At 42.6% G+C, this 19,903-nt stretch overlaps 1 protein-coding gene across 1 annotated transcript; it reads right to left on the bottom strand.

The window, feature by feature from the left end:
- Nucleotides 1–204: 204 nt before the first annotated feature.
- On the bottom strand, nt 205–18,337 carry LOC116862820 (AF4/FMR2 family member 2-like). The gene is made up of 4 exons (XM_032850244.1): nt 18,327–18,337; nt 16,451–16,571; nt 5,743–6,603; nt 205–374 (listed from the first exon to the last, which is right to left on the bottom strand). The coding sequence occupies exons 1-4, from the start codon at nt 18,335–18,337 to the stop codon at nt 324–326; spliced, it is 1,044 nt and encodes a 347-aa protein (XP_032706135.1). The 3' UTR covers nt 205–323.
- Nucleotides 18,338–19,903: the final 1,566 nt, after the last annotated feature.

Genomic DNA, 19,903 nt, shown 5'->3' on the forward strand with positions numbered 1-19,903 from the left:
GAAGTTCTCCATCTTTCATGATGTGAGTGGGTGGCGACAAAGGGATTAGCAGGCTATTTCCTGAGTTCACAGCTTGGTGTTTTCCGGTGAAGTATAGCAGATAACTGTTTATCTTTTTTTAAAAAATGAGTTGAATCTGGGCCGAACTAGTATCCAATCCCCAAAGAGGATCCAATTCTAGTTTCCCCTTAGTTACCTTGTCTTAAAATTTCCCCAGCTGTTCTGAGGGGTGGCAGTAAGGGGATGGTGCAGGCAGAGATCACATCCCTCCACACTGTCCCCAGATTCTTGGTGGGGTCTGGATGACAAGGGGACCGCTGCAGTCACTTCACAAACAAGGCAGGTTTGGGCCCATCACCCTCAGGGATGGACAGCTGGAAGAAACCGCATTGGTGAGCTAGTGTGAAATCCCCACAAAACAAGAGCCAAAATCACTCTCAAGTTCACAGAGCAAGTAAAGGCCAGATTTGGAAACCACAGCTCAGTAGGACCTCATCTAAACCCTGTTTGCTACTACAGCACGTGCTTCTTCACATAAGATTGGCTTTCAACTCTCTTCTAGAGATGTACCGAAATGATGAATACATGGTGATGTTTTAAAATGTGTGATTTTAAAAGAGGACTAAAATTTGCATGGTATAGGAATTAAAGGGTTTTAGTTTTTCCTTGTGGAATAAAAATAAGTCAATCTTTTGGCTTCTTTCCAACCAAAAGAATGTTCAAAGTGACAAGGGATTTAAAATCACAGAACACCAAAAAATAGCATATATTGTTCCAGAATGCCAAGGGCAAGAATCACTCACATACAGCCTTAGAAAAGGAAATACAGATGCTACCGAACAGAACTTGAGGAAATGAGAAGGGGAAAAAAAAAAACCCAAAACAAAACATAACTGGGGATCTTCACGATCTTTCCTAAGCCCAAGCTGAGCTCTAGACCTCAGTTGGCCTAGTGCTGATGAGCAAATGGAGGGCAAGGGACAGTGCGGAGTGGGGGCACCAAGGAAGAAGAACATGGCTGAGAACCATAAAGAGCCTGGGGAAAGCATGGAGAGGAAAAGCTGATGTCTCCAGAGCAAGACACTCTTACTAATCACGCAGCACCTCTGACCTCACCATCACAAACAACACAAGGCTCCATGACCTATCTGCATTCCCGGCTTCCCTTTCCAGAGGAAATATGTGCCAAGGTCAAGGCCTCTGGGGCACCCCGAAAGGGGGAGGACTTCCAGAGGGATATTCATTCATTTCCAACACGGTGAGAATAAGACCTGTCTTAGCTTCGGACTGGATACTAGTTCATTTCTGTAAGAATGAGCCAAAAAATTAAATAAACTTGTGAGGTACATCAAGTGGAAAATGATCATAGCGGTCGCACACAGCAGCTGGTGATCCACCATTCTTTGAAAGAGCGGTCTGTGTGGTTTCTGCGGAGATGCCCGTGCATACTCAGCACACAAATGCTAAGTTCCCAGCGTTTTCTGCAGTTCTCACACAAGGGACTTGAGCTTCCTATCTACCTCATAATAAATAAAGGTAATTATACCCATGGTGTTCACTGCATAGGATACAAACCAAAACGGGCACAGTCACAAATGTGGGCCATAACTTTTTAGCTGGTTGACAAAGCCAGCCACTAAAATTAGCTAAAGCCAGATCCCATCGTTCGTATCAGTTCCATTAAACTCTTCTAAGAGCCTCCTAATGTTGAGGCATTCAGAGCCTTGGATGGCCTTAGGTCACAGCCAAGAGCAGCCTGTAAGGAAAATAAACCTTTATGGTGATGGCACTCTACCCATTAGTACTGTACTTATGAAAGCTTATTGACCTAGGATGGAAATACTACCTGTCATCGATCCTTTCATTTCCATGCAATTATTCACTTCCCAAACCAGGCTACCGACGAATTGCACCCAAATGCAAAGCTAGCCACACCAAAAGATTTTTATCCTAATAAGAAACGTAAGCAAAAACATACGTCATGAAATCACACATAAATCTACATTTAATAACAAATTCATTTCCTAATAAAATACCATCTGCAAGCTACCCCCAGTTTCCATTTGATATATATCAGTCTTTTACTGTTTTCAGATGCAGTTCCCAGAAAATTCTCCTAAGCTCAACTGCAGAACATATCAGTCTTTTTTGGCGGGTTGGGGATGGGGAGTTGCCTGGAATGTTAGTAAATTCTGTAAAACTAAGTCTTTAAACAAATTACTTTGTTCCAAAATCATACTTCAATTGAAATGCTGACCTTTTGCAATAAAGTTGCTTAGACTCCTAGAATCCTTATCATTGATAGAGAAATCCACCCCAAGGGACTATTTTGAGGATGGGCCGAAATTAAAATTTCCCCACTATATACACGACCATAGACACACAAGCAAACATACACACACACAGGCTCATTCCATTTCAGTAATGGTTTTTGTCCCTCAACTCACAAGTATATTCCTATCTGTTTATTTGTACATCGTAGAATGCTGTGTTTCCTGGTGTTCAAACCCCACCCACCCCACTTTGCCCCTCTGCTCCCAAAAGCACTTCACTAATACATGGAACAGCCTCTTTCCCTAGATCCAGGGACAGAGTGGGGAGTATTCAGAGAGACCCTGTGACTGCTTTCTGGACAAACCCTTTTAGCAGTAACTCCAAGGAATAACGCTACCACTCATCAATGATGGCTACTTTGACTGGAGACCCAGATCCCAATGCCTGGACCTCTTGGCACCAAAGACTGGGGCTGAATTCTCATGCTGAGTGCTTTTGAAAAGTGCATCCAGATTTGATAGGGTGAATTTTCAGACTTGTCGGAGTTTCAGCCACATACAATCTATTAGGTACAAAGCTCCATAATGTTCCACCCTGTCTATATTTATGCCCATGTTTGAATTTACACCCTTGTAAGCTCCCGGGCAGGCTGTTGGACCTCTTACTGCCTTTCGTCCTATCCTCAGTTTCCCACTATTCTTGAAGCCAGTATGTTCTCCTGACTTTAGGGCCCTAAGCCTCTGTCTCACCCCTTTTTCAAATCCTTCCTTGAGACCTAGGTTTTAAAATAAGTATCTTCTCCACTGATCTCTCATCATTACTTTATTGGACCTGACCCATTTTTCATACAAGGCTCTACCAAAATCTATTTGTACCATCACCAAAGGCTGAGTGCACATAGCAGCTCCTCGGATCATCATGTCCAGAGCTGAAGACAGCTCAGACTCTCTTTGGACATGCCCCTCTCATTGGTGTGCCAAAGCACTGAGGGGAAAAAAAAAAAAAAGCATGAAGTCATTTCTGAGTCTGGGTCAGCCATGTTGTGAATGTACAAGAGAGAAGATTACAATGGAGTGAATCTCACTGGGTCTGTGACCTGTCACTTGGCTAACGAGGTATGGACACAAGCTGATGGGCCTCTTGATGCACCAGTGCCATTCCCAGACCAGCCCTGAGTGATGGCACTGCCGTAGATATCAGGGCAAGAAAAGGGACAAGAAGCCTCTCATTATACTCCTCTCTCAAGGCAGGCTTCTGTTTGGATCTTAAGCATTATGATCCCATATGAAGTCATCCCCTAGAAATTAGGATGAGGACTTCCAAACAACTGTGTAGGAGCAGAGCAGAGTAAGACATAGGCAGACAGGGTACCATTCAAGAGATAAAACTGATGATGGATTTGCTAGTATTTGTTTCCCTTGGTTCATATTAGTTGATTAATGCCATGGCTTAGAAAATGTACTCAAGTAACCATTTCTGAAATTCATTCATTTAACAAACATTTATTAAGTATCTACTATGTGCCAGGCATTTGCTAGGCGCTCGGGATACAGAGAGGAAGGAGACAACCCTTGCTCTCCAGGAGCTCACAGTCTAATAGAGGAGATAGACACATGACATGAGTGACTACAGTACATGAAGAAAAGTGCTAGTCAAGTTGTATGTAAAGTGTTAGAGGAGCCCAGAGGAAGCAGGCTGCAGTAAGCCTGTGGAGTCAAGGAAGATTTCACAGAGAAAGGAATAATCAAGCAGACTTGAAGGAGGAACAGGATTTCACCAGAAGACAAGGGAGGGTAGGGAAAGACATTCTAGGAGAGAGAACAGCAGGCACAAAAGCAAGGAAGTGTGATAACGCATGACATGACCGGAAACCACAGGTAGCTCCACGATGCTGAGACTTCGTCTGCATGTGAAGACATGGTAAAATGGGAAGTCAGAGAAGGAGCATGGAATCAGAGTGAAGAGCTTTGTATGCGGGACTAAGAAATCTGGACCTTGTCCTGGAAGCAATGAGAAGGCACAAAAGAATCCAAAGCAGGGAGTGACATGGCTGGATGTGCCCATGAAGTCAGCCCAGATGGAGGATGGTTTGGAAGAGAGGTGAGACCAGAGGGAAGGAGAGCAGCAAGGAGGGGCCGTCACAGGGGCCCATGGGCACTCTGAAGGCAGGGAGGGTAAAGAGCTGACAGGCTGGAGAGATACTTAGGAGGAAGCTTGACAAGACTTGATGAATGATGATACAAGAAGCAAAACCGCCTCAGGGTTGAAACGATATGAAAAGCATGCATTCCAAAAATACAATCCACAGCCCCACTCCTCCTTCCCACTTCATGGTCCCATTGTCCTCTGCAATCACCGTGTGTGCTGAATACGAGTAATGAGTAACGGCGCAAGAGCCAGAGGTGCACATGGTCAGACTTCTCTAATTCAGACCCCACTAACTTGGAATCTGCAACAATTCACATCGACTGTCTGGGCCTCCTATTGAGCAAAAATTTCAACCTACTTTCTTCCTCTGCATCTTTTCAAGCCTTTAGGCACCAGTAACAGGAATCCAATCTAAAAGCAGTAGCTTCTTCCAATCAAGCGCTGGCGGTGCTGCAGGCAGCCGCTTACATGGTGGCATCTTAGTGGCACCCAGTATATGTCCCCAACCCAGCAGCCACAAGGCCTGGGATCCAATCATTAGCGATTCATTCCTTTGGGAGAGGCTTGGGGCCCTCCGACTTCTCTTTTATAAGGCAATGATTCCAGAGATGGGTAGGACATTTAGTCATTCTAAACCCAAGGGGATTGTGGTTGAGCACAATGACTTTGGCTTCGACAGAAGGGATCAAGGTAGTGTAAGAGGGCTATGGAGGTACAGGTGGAAGACAGTGGTACAGAAGGGAAGACTGAGGGACATGGAAGGTAACATTAGGATCTTGCCAAGGAATGGCCCCACAAGCACTCAAGAAACCAAGATTCTTAAAGAATGCCTTCCACTTCTGATACCAGCAAATCACACTTTCACATTCTTGTACCTTAAGGAGCTTCTGTGTTTTATGCTTATGAGATGCTATTTGCTAGTGAAGGCCTATGGTGACTCCCAATCTTTTTGTGGACCTCACACTTCTTACGACCGATTACAATATCCAGTGTTATTAATTTGTACATATGACTACAAGTGCACTCTCTGAAACTCTTTCGTAAGTGCAACTTTTCACTCACTCAGACTGACCTTGTCTTTGGCCATTCCACATTATGGAGATTTAACTGTATTTGCAGAATGGTAATCACTCAAGTCACAAGCGACAGAAGATCGGGACACAGACTGACCTTGAAGAGTCTCATTTCTGGCTCAAGAAGGTAAATAAGAGCTGCTTGTCAATACTTGACCATAGAGGTTAGAACAGTGAACTAAAAAAAAAAAAAAGAAGAAGAAGAAGAAACAAACAAACAAAAACAAAACTTTAAAAAATTACTTACTTCATTTGTTTGGAGAATCGTGAACTTTGGCAGTTTAGGCTTTGAACTGGCTGCACTGGGTTTTCCGTCCAAGAGTGATCCAAATGACAGATTCCCAAAGCTGTTCTCAAATTCAATGGAAGGTTTCAGTGTTGGAGGGACGTCTGGTGCCTGATCCTGGCCATCCATGGGTCTGACATATGCAGTTGGCTTTTGCTGCCCCATGTTTGTTTTGCAGTAAAGCCCTGGTGGAAAGTTCTGAACTGAAAGGCCACTGCTGGGAGCTAATAAAGAGGAGGCAACTAGGGGAGACCCAGGAGCTTGCACTGTAAATTCAGATTCTTCTGATGAGATGGACTGAAAGATTTCTTTGAACGTATCCCCTGCACTGGACTTGAGACTACTGTCTTCCTTTGCAGACACGTTTGACTCTTCAGTGGCTCCAACCTGGGGCTGTTCAGCTGGGTAGACAAAGAAGTCTTCCAGTCGGGCTGGGGGTTGGTCCTGTGTAGACGGCGGCAGCTTGTTTGGCTGACCACTGGCCTGGTTGGCTGGGACAATGTTAGCATTATGACTATCCCGTGACCAGTCAGCTTTTGATTTCCTGTTGCTGTGTATGAGAGTGGAATTCAGTATCACGACGGAAGGTGGAGGCATTGGTGCTGAGGGATGAGTGCTATCCTGGTGAGGTGGGAGCATTCGGTTCTTTTGTTCTGGGAAAAAGCTTGGTTCATTTTTGTTGATGGGAGTCTGGGGCACAGAATTCTTTGGGATCCCCACTAGATGATTCTGATTAGAATGGTTAGTTAGCAAATCCTTCATTTCATCATAGTTTCCCAGCGTGTTCTGGACTCGGTTGGCAAGTGCATCCCCTTTGTTTGTCTAAAATAACAAAAAGATGGGGGTGGGAGGAGAGAGAATGAATAGGTTTGTGTTTCCTAATGTTAATGTTTCAAACAGATGTCCTAAGTAGACTAGCATATAGGGTGCTTTAAAATTCTCATGCTGCCATATAATTTCATTCTTTTCATGTGCTATGTAAGAAAAAAAAATCAGTAACACTATTGAAAGAGCCTCTTGGAATGAGCTGTGTGCTTAACGTCTGTAGGCTCCCTGGCCTGTCCTTAAATGTGTTCATTGGGAGAAAGTTTTAAATTACATCACTTATAAATTTTATTAGCAATGTAACTTATTTTAGGTCAGATGAGCTGAACGGTTACATTCCATATTGTGATGAACAACTTCAGCTTAGTGATCACTGGAATTGTAATGGAATGTTCAACTTATATTTGTTCTTGACATGTCAGCTCTTTGTGCCACATTATACCATGAAAAAGGCTTAGCCCATTGGATCAGGAAGTCAGTGAAATTGTGCAATCATGAATATATTGGTTTAGAAAAGCTCAACATCTAATTGAGCTAACATGACTAAAGCGAATCTAATTCCTTTTAATCAAAGGACTGTATAAATTACTAGTGTCTGCCCACATATTCTGGGGCATCTGTGTTTACGTATTGATGACTCATACTTGTTTACTTTGAAATGGTGCAATTGTTCATCAGCACTGACTCAAGCTCTCCTGTGTCTTTTCAATGATTTAGAAAAATTTATTCAAGAATTTTAAGCTATTGCTTACGTAAATGAAAACAAAGCCAGATTTCCAAAGCGATGTTGGCAACTAAATCATTCTATGGACGATCAACAGACCCGGCTATATCATCCCCCATAGGAAATACTAAGCTTGTTAAAAATGGCTGTGCTTGTTCTTCCAATAATTAAGTTGCTGCATGGGTTACTGTAATACAGATAGCACAGCTTTCATAACTAGAAAATGGTGGATACCTATATACTTAGAAGAAATGACTTTGACGAAAGCTCAGCTGTTCATCTTTAAAAGTGACTTTTTATTATTATTCCTTGTACCTGCCAAAGGTGTTCTCAAAACAAGCTGTTGGATTCAGAAGGGCAAAGGACTTCTTTGTGCTTAGGCTGTACTACTCTAGCCCAAGATGTTGCAGTGAGACAAGGTTACTGGCTTCCATGGAGCCATGTGGTAGCAGGACCAACGGATGGGTAAGACACCCACCCTATGTAGCCTCTAGGTCTCTGGGACCATAGGCATGCCCTCCATTCGCAGGAAGGAGTGACAACTTCCCCAATGACACAGCATCCACTGTAGATAGATGTTTAACTTCTCAGAACTCTTACACGCCCTTAACCCAGCCCAAGCTCCTGACATCCAGTGGGGAGTGTGCCTATCCAAGGCTGGGATCTCAGTCTAGACCTAGGTTGTCTGGCTGTGTGCTGTTCTCTGTATGTGAAGATGGAAGTGTGCAGATGAATGAAGGGTGAAGTGCTGGAAATGGATGAAATCACCCAGAGAAAGAAAATACAGAATGAGAAGATCAAGCTCAGGAGGAACCCTGGGGAACATCAACCTTTAAGCGACCGAGAGAAGAAGAGGAGCCGGTAAAGGATACCAAGAAGGAGCAACCAGAGAAGGAATCAAACTGGTGACCTTGGCCTTGTTGTTAACACGATCTCCATGTATTATAAGCAGTATCCAACTCATAACATGTGTGAAGTCATATAAGACATTTCCAAAGAAATAAGGGCTGTGAGGGAAATAGGATTCCAGAAATTACGAAAAAGTACACTCAATATTTGCTACGAGGGTCCTGTTGGGGGTGGGGAATTTGGAAATCCAATAAATGTCTGTTTCAGTTTTCTTATCCACAAGAACATCTGATATTGCATCACATGCAACCTTAGTGCTAAAGCAGTGATTAAACAATTAACATTCCATATAAACCTCAGCTGAATAATTGCTCCATTTTCAGAAGTACATTTTAAAGGCCTATTTAATAGATAGAGACAGGTAGAGATCACTTCTATTCCCTGAAAATCCCTAGGTTTGTCCATATTAATGGCACAAATTACTCTTCAGCCAAGGCCAGAATGCACTCTGGTTAGAGTGGTCTCCTTTGATAGATGGTGCATGACCAACAATTTGGGTAGCAGCCAAACCCAGTCTCCCTCCTATTCAGTCCCTTAATTCAAAACAAAGAGATTTTATAATGCTTAGGGCCCAGTAAGAATTTAATACAAGCTTCAGGGGAACCTGGGTGGCTCAGTCATTAAGCATCTGCCTTCAATTTGGGTCATAATCACAGGGTCCTAGGACAGAGCCCCACATTGGGCTCTCTGCTCAGGGAGGAGCCTCCTTCTCCCTCTCCCTCTGCCTGCTACTCTGCCTAATTGTGATCCTTGTCTCTCTCTCTGTCAAATAAAATCTTTTATAAAAAAAGGATTTAGTGCAAGCTTTAAATACTTACAGAGTTGCTCTGGACCCTCAAACAGTTTACCTCTTGGGTCACATGATGGCTTAACAAACACTAATACCTGGCTATCTTCAAGGATCTGACCCAGCAAAGGGGGAGACAACACCATGTTGTTTCTCATGTTAAATGCCTTTGTTTTACACTGCCTCATTTAATGAATTTGGATGTTGCTTCCTTCCTTCACACAAAAAGAATTCTATAAGAACTTTTCTCTTTTTGCCTTAGCTAGCCGAAAGCTCCAAATTCAACGGACTGAACTTTCTTTGGGAGTTTACTGGACTTCTATTGAAAGCTCATTGAACTTCCATTGAAACTAAGCTCTACAGCATCAGAACCTTGCCTTGAGATGTCAAAGAGACCAGGACAATACCTCAGATTCTTGAAAAGTAATTCACTCTCTCCAGGTCAACATAATCAAGACTCAAGAATCTTAAGACTCATTTGCTTGCAAGCAAGCTAGTCACATTCCTGTTCCCGTTCAACAGTAAATAAACGGGATGTGCTCATCTTTTCTTCAATGGAGAGAACCTTGGTTAAGTTTGAATATCTCTTCATTTACTTCTACTGTTATAATGATCTGGCTTTCCAATGCAAGCTGAGGTTTTTTTCCCCATCTCTAGGTTTTAAAATATGTTTAAAATTAGAACTTATAAACCAGCCAATGTCTAAAATTATGTCTACTTAAACAAAATTAGAGGAAAACTAAAGTTCTCTGAATAGGTCTAGAAAATCAACCTCCCACCATATAGGGTATACTATAGCAATGATTTATTTTTCTGCATAAAACTATAAGCTCTTAAAGGTCAGAGACCACCTTTCATTCACCTCAGTTCAGGACTAAGCACCAGGTCAGGTGCATATCAGATACTCAAAAAATTGTTGCTGACACAAATTGAATCCAATTATAAGTCATATCCTACCTATATCAAAATAAAGGCTTTGCGATAGCTTAGAGTAAATAAACAAATAGAAAAGCAAAAGTCAGGCTGACTTGGTTACTATGATTGAACATTAAATTGAACTTTGAACTTCCTGGTAGCTAAGAAAAAAAAGAAAAACTCACAGCTTACTGAATTATGTTTGTCTGATGAAAGGAAGCATATCTTAATTTATTAAATAAGACAAATGGTTGCCAGATACTAAAATGTAAAAAAGAATTCTTCTCATTGGTTCAGTTATAAGAACCTTTGAACATGGGGTAACTGGGTGGTACAGTCAGTTAAGCATCTGTCTCTTGATTTTTACTCAGGTCATGATCTCATGGGTCATGAGCTCAAGGCCTGTGTGGGGCTCCTCACTAAGTGTGAAGTCTCCTTGAGATTGTCTCCCTCTCATTCCATCCCTCCTTCTGCTCCTCCCCCTGCTCTCTCTCTCTCTTGCTCTCTCAAATAAATAAATCTTTTTAAAAAAACCTTTTAATAATAAAACAAATTTTTTAGCACCAACTTCACAGAAGATGCAAAGATGTTCTTCATGTGGCTTATTCTTATGATGACTAAAAAAAGAGCACTGCATTAAAGTCTAACTCAGTGAAGGCATATCTCTATGTGGAGTTGGGGGGCTAAACTAAGAGCTCCAGGTGTGGGGTTTTCCTGGACACAGACGACACAGGGCCAGAGCTGGGATACCTTGGAGGAATGAAAGGGTGTCAACTCCCTTAGACTAGCTTCCTCACAGAGCAACAGTCTCAGAGGGACTTGTGAGCAGAACTGCGAAGCAGACAGTTCAAGGTTGAGTTCACTGGCGACACTTTCTGAGTTTCTGATTGAAGGAAGATCCATATGCTTTGCAAAACAGACGTGCTGTGGCTACAAGTAGGAATTACCACGGCCATGCTTAAGACACATACTGGTAAATTCAAAACAGTCACGAGGAGGGGTTAGGCACAGAGGACACACAGACACATAGTCTCAATCTCCAAATAATAATTCGCAGGACAGTCCAGGTCACCTGATTCACCTCTCTGCCTTTCCACCACCGGTGCTGGGTAAGTGTCAACAAGTTTTTTAAATTACTCTAGATGTAGATAGGAGAGCCACTGGATAGAAAACCCAGTGGGGCCTGAAACGCATTTCTATGCCCCTACACAATGGGGATGACTACAGACCACAGAGACTTGATTTGCACTGAATGTTCTTTCTGGATTCTTAGTAATCCTATTAAGGAGCAAGGTATTCTTGGCAGTTTTGATTGGACATTATAAAAATGGCAAAAATGAAAGTTGGCCATTTCTTTCAATTGTAGGCTTCTTTCCATTGGCCAGTTCTTTACTTCCCATTCTAGATCATTGGTTGATTCTTAAAGGTAACCTCTGCAGCTCTTATTTTCTAAATAATCACAATTTCTTCATCATCAAGGAAATGCATTTTCCAAGTATTTTCAGGCATAAATTATATGTCTGGTTTGTGGCCCATGACTAACAACACTCCTTCACATTGAAGCTTTCTGCCTCATTATTCTAAGAAATGCAAAGTTGCCTCAGTTTGCTTCTAATGCTATCTACAAATCAGTAGTAGAAGTTCATTGCAAGATTAATGTACTAGGAGGCAATTGTACCATCGTATTTCTTTTAATAAAAAGTAGCAAAATAATTTAGGTTTTGAGGCTCATTTTTCCCCTTTATTTCACTGTAGCTAATGTATATGATTTAGTAATTCCTTTTTTCCTAATTGTAATATTTTTATAGTTAATCTCTCTAAGATGTAAGTTGCTATTTCTTTCTTTAATTATAATAACATTAACATCTTGAACTTGTACAGCACTTTCCAGATTTCAAAGCAAGGTCCCCGGTTCATTTGATTTGATCCTTACAACAATTACATGAGTCAGGAGAGCAGCTCTGATCTCAGTCTGGCTTCTACCTCCCCAATAAAAATGACCTTGGATAAGCCACTTAATCTCTCTGTGCCTCACTTTCCTCATTCTCATAGAGTGGAAAGAGCTATACAATGTCAGCTGTGGTTGTTGCTTATTATTATTATCAGGGATTACTTCATATCAGGTATTATTATTCACTTCAGAGAGGAGGAAACTATAAGTCAGAGGAATGAACTTTCTTCACCAAAGTCACACAGGAGGTAGGTAAGCTTATCAGGTCTTCTCACCTCCTGTGGGAAGATCAACAGCTTCCTGTTACAGGTAATGAACCACATAACTGGGTTCTAGATTCACTGCTGGCACAGATATGAAGCTGTAGAGAAGCCACTTCTCCTCTCTGAGCCTCAGATTCCTTGTGGGCCACACAAGGAAAACGAGTACTCCAGTTGTTGGAAGGACTAAACAGGCCCATGTAAAGCCCTAGCATGTGTCTGGCAGATAGCAGCCACTTGCTACACACCAGTTCCTCAGCCTTCCCAGTCTTTCCACACTGGCCTAGACATGTCAAATAGCTTCAGGTTCTTCAAGTGCTTTTGAAGGCATCCTTCTCAACACCATAGCACAAAGTCAGATTTGAAAGTTATACGCAATAGAAGCAGCCCCATGGAGAAGTTCCCCATCACCAACCGAATGTAGGGGTGGTCAACATCTTTTCCATTCTGGGAATGGTAGGGGTGAAGCAAAAAAAGGAAAGAAATCAGCCAGGATGATGAGAGATCACCATTTATTCTAACTGCTGAGAAAGGCAGTGGGTCTTAGGGACTGATGCTTATTGGCTACTTCACAAGCTACCAACACTACTGGATAACTTAATAGGTCATGTTTTAGGTTTTAGGGTGGCAAGAAATTGCCTGAAAGTCCTGATCCACCACCAGGAGTTTTGATTTTTAATTTGATAAGTATTCCTACCACAACCCTAAGGAAGGGTCGAGGTATTTCCTTGTCTCTACCAATGGACCATGGACCAGCTCTAACACTTCCACTGCTACTGGCATGTCCAGATACCCCAAGGGTGTCCACACCAGTCCAGGTCTAGGGAGCTGATGGAGGGGAACATCAGTTCTAGTATCATCATCTAGGGGAGGGGGAAGGGAAAGCAAACCCTCTAGTGATTTTTCAGGGAATCCTGAACATGGACACAGTACAAGATGGTGGCTGATCATCAAAGCAATGGTGAAAGAAACAGAATCACTAGGTCACCAACTGTTAGCTCAATTCCTCTCCTATACAGTCTCAACTGAATCACAACCTCTCTCACCTGTTGAGAAACAGAAAGGCAACAGGCTACTAATCACACAATAGGCCTGGCCCTGAGCTAGATGAATGTTCCCTCCTAGCATCTCTACCTGATGCACTCTTGTCATAGCAAGACAGATGACTTCTGAAAACTCTGGCCATGTTGATGACAGTTTTTTTTTTTAAACTGCCTACTCAAAAACACACTGCTGACATCTAAAAATAAATATGTATCTATATTACAGTCCTTTTTAGTAAGAGATGGCATTTACCTTAAAGGTACAAGACCATTAATTCAACATGATTTAAGTTATAAAGAGGGGATAAACCAAGGGCTCTACACCTCATCATATTAATAACATTGAGCATGGAATAGACTTCAAACTTTAAGAATGACTCTTTGAGTAAACCTCCTTTTTCTAACTCAACCAAAGTTAAGACATAAAACTCATCTGGTTATTCCTTTCTTAAGAAGGGATAAGGCACCTATCATCCTTTGACCTCTCTTCCATTTTCTGGAAAAAATGAAGGCCACAATGTCTTGCCATGGCTAGTCACTCTTCACACACTCTTGACTTTGTGCCTGCTCATCTCCTCTGGGACCCTGCTCCACTCACCGTCACCTCTTCCTCCTGTCCCTTTACCCTCTCCCTTTTGACTGACGTCTGGTCTTTCCCATCAATCTTTGAACATGTTCACATTTTTCCCATTATGAAAAAAGAGCCTCTTTCCATAAAATTTCTCCCCTCAGGTTCTAACCTACCTTCCTTTCTTCCTCCCTCCACACAAAAAGTTATCGCCTTTCTTTGTTTTACCGCTTCCCATTTACTCCCTGAGCCCAGGCAGTTCACTTCCCACAATGAGCACCACCATCAACAAAATAAAACAACTCTTCCTAAGGTCATTGATCCCCCCACCCCCCAACTACCAAATCCAACAGCCACTTTCCAGTGCTGACCTTTCCTGCTGCCCTCCCAGACACAAATAACTAACAAATCCCTCCTCCATAAAACCCTATATCCCTTTGATTTCTATTAAATGATTCTCCTAGTTCTCTTCCTACCTCTGTGATCATTCACTCTTTTTTAGATTCCTTTCCTGGTGTCTACGTTGCCACCTCTTTTACTCCTTAAATGCTGCTCCTCCCCAAGACTCTCTCTTTGTCCTCCTTATTCAGTCATCTGACAGCTTCCATGACCACCTCCCTGCTCACATCTAACTCTCTCTCTTGAGCACTCTCATTATCTCCAGATCCCTACACCCAATGCCTACCAGTAGGTCTCTCTTCATATCCCACCAGCATCTCAAACCAACTGTGCTCAAAACAGAATTAATTTTCTTTTTCTTTGCAAGCACCAACACTGTTTCCTCCTGAACAACCCGTTAATGAGACTGCCATCTTCTCAAGTCAGAAATAGGGGAATCATTTACTCCTCACATTTTCCACAGCCAGTCAGACATCTAATCTCATCATGTCACTGTCCCTCTGCTGTCTTAAATCCTCTCTGCCATGAATTCCCCTTAGCTAACTACAAAATCTTCTTTATCTGACTTCTCCTTTGCCTCACCTCCAACCAACTCACCACACTGCCAACATCATCTTCAAAATTCTTTGTCTGTCCTGGCCATGCCCTTACTTGAAACTGTGCGGTGACTTCTCTTCATGTATAGAATTGTGTCCAGTCTCCTTGGCATGAGGTACCAAGTCTCCACTAACCTCTTGCCTGCCTACCTCTGTGGCAGCTGCTCTGCACTCTTACCTTCCATCGCTCATGATATCTTACTCCTCTTTGTGCATTTGTCTAAGATGTGACTAGCATGTAGTGGGCCTTCAACAAATGTTCACTAAACTCATCATATCCTTAAATACACATGTTCAGGGGTACCTGGGTGGCTCGGTGGGTTAAGCCTCTGCCTTCAACTCAGGTCATGATCTCAGGGTCCTGGGATCCAGCCCCGCATCAGGCTCTGCTCAGCGGGGAGCCTGTTTCCCCCTTACTCTCTCTCTCTCTGATTGCCTCTCTGCCTACTTGTGATCTCTCTCTGTTGCCTCTCTGCCTACTTGTGATCTCTCTCTGTTGCCTCTCTGCCTACTTGTGATCTCTCTCTGTCAAACAAATAAGTAAAATCTTAAAAAAATACACATGTTCAAAGGCAGTATGTAAATTAAATCAATTGAGATAGGAGAAATGCTTTTTTAAGGATTATACTATTATTGACAAATTGGAAAGTAGCAGTTTAGGTAACCTAACTCTCTCTGTCAGACTTCCTGAACTCAAAAGGCACCTGAGTCTCAGTCAAGAGCTGCTCACTTATCGTGAACAAGGCAGTAAGACTCTGCTCTCAGTGGTCACTGAGCCCAACAGCTTACTCTATACCCCAAAGTGGTATTTGTGCCAATGCTGTCCTTTCCTTTCCCAGAAGTCATTGTCCCCTAATTGGTGCCCTTCTAAAAGCATGACTCTCAGAAATTTCCCTCTATTGTTGTTTTAACTCTTACATCATTTTGTTTCATTATGGAAAATTACACTGCTACTAAATTTCAATAAACACCAACCAGCTGCCAGCTATTCCACCAGATTCTTCCTCCCCCAAGCCCCACCCTGAATAGAAAGTTCAGAGGCAGTCATCGTGAAATCAGTAGTTGTAGACAGAGCAGCAGGAGTGTTAGTGGCTATGCTAGGTAAGCCACCTGGCTATGCCACCCCCTTGCCCAGGGCACCCCATCCTTGGTTGAGGCAATCTTCTCATCCAGAATGATTAACCACCAGGAAAAAGTGATCAGCTTTTCCCTTTATCCTAGAACAAGGATTTTCAAAGAGCACTCAAACCACTCCACAGCTACTAACAACCTAACACGGGAAAGGAAAACAGTGGCCTCGCTTGCAACAGATGGCACTGATCGGGAGGAGAAAGACACAACCATTGACTTTCTGATGAAGTCTTCAGGGGCTGCCTTGTCAATAGCCAAGGTGGGGAAAAGCATCAAGGGAGCACTGTTTGCTGTAGGAAGTGCTGAGCGAGACAGAACTTCTCGGAAACAGGAAGTCTCACTAGTCCTGTTGAAATCTGAGGACAGAATTTGCCTCTGAAGACTTCTTCAGAAAGCTGCAGTTGCCCCAAATACAATGTGTTTATAGATTTTATGTGTCAAATATATTCTCCTGGAAATGATTTGGGTGCTTTAAAAATAGATTAAATGTTGATTAGTATGTTCAAAAACTTAACAAACAACCATTTTCCAGAAAGATAAATTACATACATATTCAGTTACCTTGTAGGGCTCCCCAAAAAGATCAAAGCCTGAAGAAAAGAGATCATCTTCTTGCTGGACTTCTTGATTCCTCCGCTCCCACTCCCTTTTTTTAAGTGCACTACGGTCTTGTTCATAGTGACTGATAGGAAAAGAAAAAGACAAAAGAAGAAAAAGATTAATTAGTCGTGTCATTCAGATCTCTCTTGTTATCAATAAGAAGAAAAACAATACAATCCAAGGCTACCCAAATGGATATACTGCATGGGGAGTGGAGAAACATTTTCTTGACTCCCAAAGGGTTTAAGATCCAGTTCTTTGGAATATAGAAGAACATGGAAAACATGCTTATTAGCAACCATACTCATGCCCATGTGAGTGTTCCAGAATCCTCTTCTCTTGTCCCTACTTGAGTACCACAGGCAATTAACGGCTCCCTGAAAGTCCACTTGCAAAAAAGTACTGAATTCAAGTTGCTTTGTGTTACCAACTGCTTAGGGCTCAGAATTCCCAGACGTCATGGAGTCCTAAGGGAAAGGAATTAACCAATATGTCACAGGCCACCTGTAATTCTGTCCTGAGCCCACAGCCAGAGTTAGCCTGTTGTAACGAAATCATAGGGGAGTTTACGGGCATTTTTGGAAGTCTACAAAACACCGAACCACTTATTTGCTCACACTCCTTTTTTGTGGTGGGCGTGTCTTTTCCCTTCTCATAGTTGTATCATAGGATACTGACAGCCTCTTTAGGAAACTCTTCACAAAGAAAGTGTCTGGCTTGAATGGCAAACAGCTAACAACAAAAGGTATCAAAAGCCTTGGATGACCTCAAGGCACACGTGTTTTATAAATGCTGTATAGCTCTGTGACTCGTCATGTTTTAGGTTTTCCCATTGGAGAATCAGTACAGAAGCTTCCAGACAATATCTAAGATATACTCCAGGCCCTGGGATTTTCTAGTATGAAATGATTCCCAATGAAGAATTAGGCAAGAATGTGCCTATTACCCCATAACCTATAAGTCTCAAAAGTGGTGGATTTTATTTTGTCCATTGGGTTTTCTCTCCCCTGCCTTTGATCAAAATCTTACCTGAAGTGAACACATGTAAATCATACAAATCATACAAATCATACAAACTAAATCATACATACTAAATCATACAAACATACGTAAAATGCCTAACAGGTGGTGTACAAATGTTGCTTTCCTTCCCCATGTTAATACTGCCATGTTAAGACTTAATTAGATAATTGGCATGCAAATGAACATAATAGCTAAAGGAATTACAAGAGATAAACTGATAGAAGAGTAGAGTCGACAGGTTTTGAATATATCCCAGACCTTAATGCCTACCCTTGGTCGTCTAGTTTGCTCATGAGTATCATAACTTTTAATTTATAAAATAAGAGCCCAGAGCATGAAATAGCCATGCTTAACTAGATATTTATATACGTGGAGTGTGAGTTGCCACTACACTTAATCACCCCCTTTCTCCACAGGAATCTTTGAACTGACAGATTCAAAGTGACTTTGATAGCCTTATCTTCTGAATCAACAACACTTCATTCCTCCGATTTAAAAAAAAGTGGCCACATTTAAAGAATGCTCAGACGTATGTTATACTTTCACAATACAAACAATGCCAGACACAGAGGAGCTTGCTAGGCCAGGCACGAGGGGGCTCAGTGAATGTCATCACCATCTGGGGAAAACAAAGGAGGTTGACAGCACTACACCAAGCCCAGACCCCACATATGGGCCCCGTCTGGTCAAGAAAGATGACAAGTCCAGATCCTGGAAGGCAGTCTGTCCTTCGGAGTCTCAGACACCATCCAAGGGGTGACACTTGTTGGCAACATCTCTCCTCATTGGTCATGAGTTGAGATCGGAACCCTACCCGGTTGCCATGGGTCGCAATGTCTTTGTGTTGGAGGATGAGGTGTGATCAAGCAGACAGAGTCACATCTTCAGAACGTGCACATGGAGCATGAGATCAGACTTGAGCACGACGCATGGGCCATGCATCTCCCAAGCCCATCATCAGTGTGTCCAAATGTAAGAAAGAGAGGGGGAGCATCAGGGGTGGAGTTGCACCAAGTTAAAGCAGTATTTAGTGGGGGGCAAGCCAGGAAGTTCTGTTGCAAAGGAAGACACTTCATTTCTTCGCCTGCCACAGCAGTTGACTCTTCACACAAAAACAAGAGCCCAAATCTCATGCTTCCGAAAAATGTGAGCAAGATGTCAGCTTTCTAGCTATCTGTTCATTCAGTGCATCTGACAGCCGGGAATGACAGGCCCATAGATCACATTCAGTTCTTCCATGAAGAGAACTGAGGTGCTTTGGTCTCTTGGCTTTGCAAACTATCTTCCTTCTTCTCTGAGGGAAAGATATAATTAAAACCCTGAAGGAAGAGAAGGATGAGGAGAAGAAAAGGAAACATATTTCCACTTGCGCAACACTGAGCGGCCAGCAGCCAGGGCACTCTGGGCGCTTTCAACCTGGGTTTGATTTGTGAGGGAGGCTCCTGGCTCCATTTTGCATCAGTTCATTAGCTACCAAATTCCAGACAAAATGTGAATAGGAGATTGAGTGTGCACATGGGTGTTATCTCTTGCAAGCAAAGTGCCTGCTGCGTTTTTTAACACATATACCAAAGAATAGTTAATTCTCCTATCTCTGGCAAGAATGAATTGAATCTCCATAGAGTATCACCACTTTTGGAAGGCAACCAAATCGTTCCAACTTCTTCCTCCTTCGCTCAGCATGGCGTTGTATTGAAAGCTTCACAGGGCGAGGTGTAATGGGGAATGAACTCCACAGTGATGAGGCTTTCACAGTGCAGAACATCCCCGATTTCTGACTGAAACCAAAATTACTAATTTGAAGCACCAGCTAATTAAAACCACAGCTATGTATTTAGCCTCTTGTTATACCTACTGCAGTTTATAATTATAGAGACCTCTTTATCTACTCAATTAAAGTTCTTATGATTGAGGCAGGTTGCGTTTGAACCTGTGTGCCCCGTGGGGGCAAGAGAAAAGCATATGGCTGTCCCCCAATGATGTGATGTACCATGTACACTCCAGGGCTTGTTGTCCAGAGCAAGGAAGTGCTCCATGGCCCACAAAGAAATGCTCAGGCCAGAAATGTGAATTAATCACCATATGATTGGGCTAAACAATTCAAATTTATTCACATTGAGGGGGACTGGGGAAATTGGTCCTATGAGTGTGAAAACCCATTTCCCTGTTGGAAGGTGGAGCCAAAAAGCTCAACCAGAGGACTCTTTCCTTCGTAGCAAGTCAGGACATTCTTCTAGCTTTTTTCCCCCGATATAGAACACAGTTCATCACATTATGGTGCCATCAAAACCACTGACCCACCACTCATAACTCACTTTACTCTCAATTAACCAAAGACCTCTGATCTCTCTCTCTCTCTCTCTCTCTCTCTCTCTCTGTGCATCCTATGTC

This window comes from Lontra canadensis, unplaced genomic scaffold, assembly GCF_010015895.1.
Source record: "Lontra canadensis isolate GAN:19392208 unplaced genomic scaffold, GSC_riverotter_1.0 scaffold346, whole genome shotgun sequence".
Taxonomy (NCBI): Eukaryota; Metazoa; Chordata; class Mammalia; order Carnivora; family Mustelidae; genus Lontra; species Lontra canadensis.

Bases quoted from the DNA above. Each gene is read 5' to 3' on its own strand.
- LOC116862820 (XM_032850244.1), bottom strand. The intron at 6,604-16,450 runs GTAACTGAATAT...TTGTTATTTTAG, and splicing joins TTTTTGGGGAGCCCTACAAG to ACAAACAAAGGGGATGCACT. The intron at 375-5,742 runs GTAAGTAATTTT...GGTTTCTTCCAG, and splicing joins CGATTCTCCAAACAAATGAA to CTGTCCATCCCTGAGGGTGA.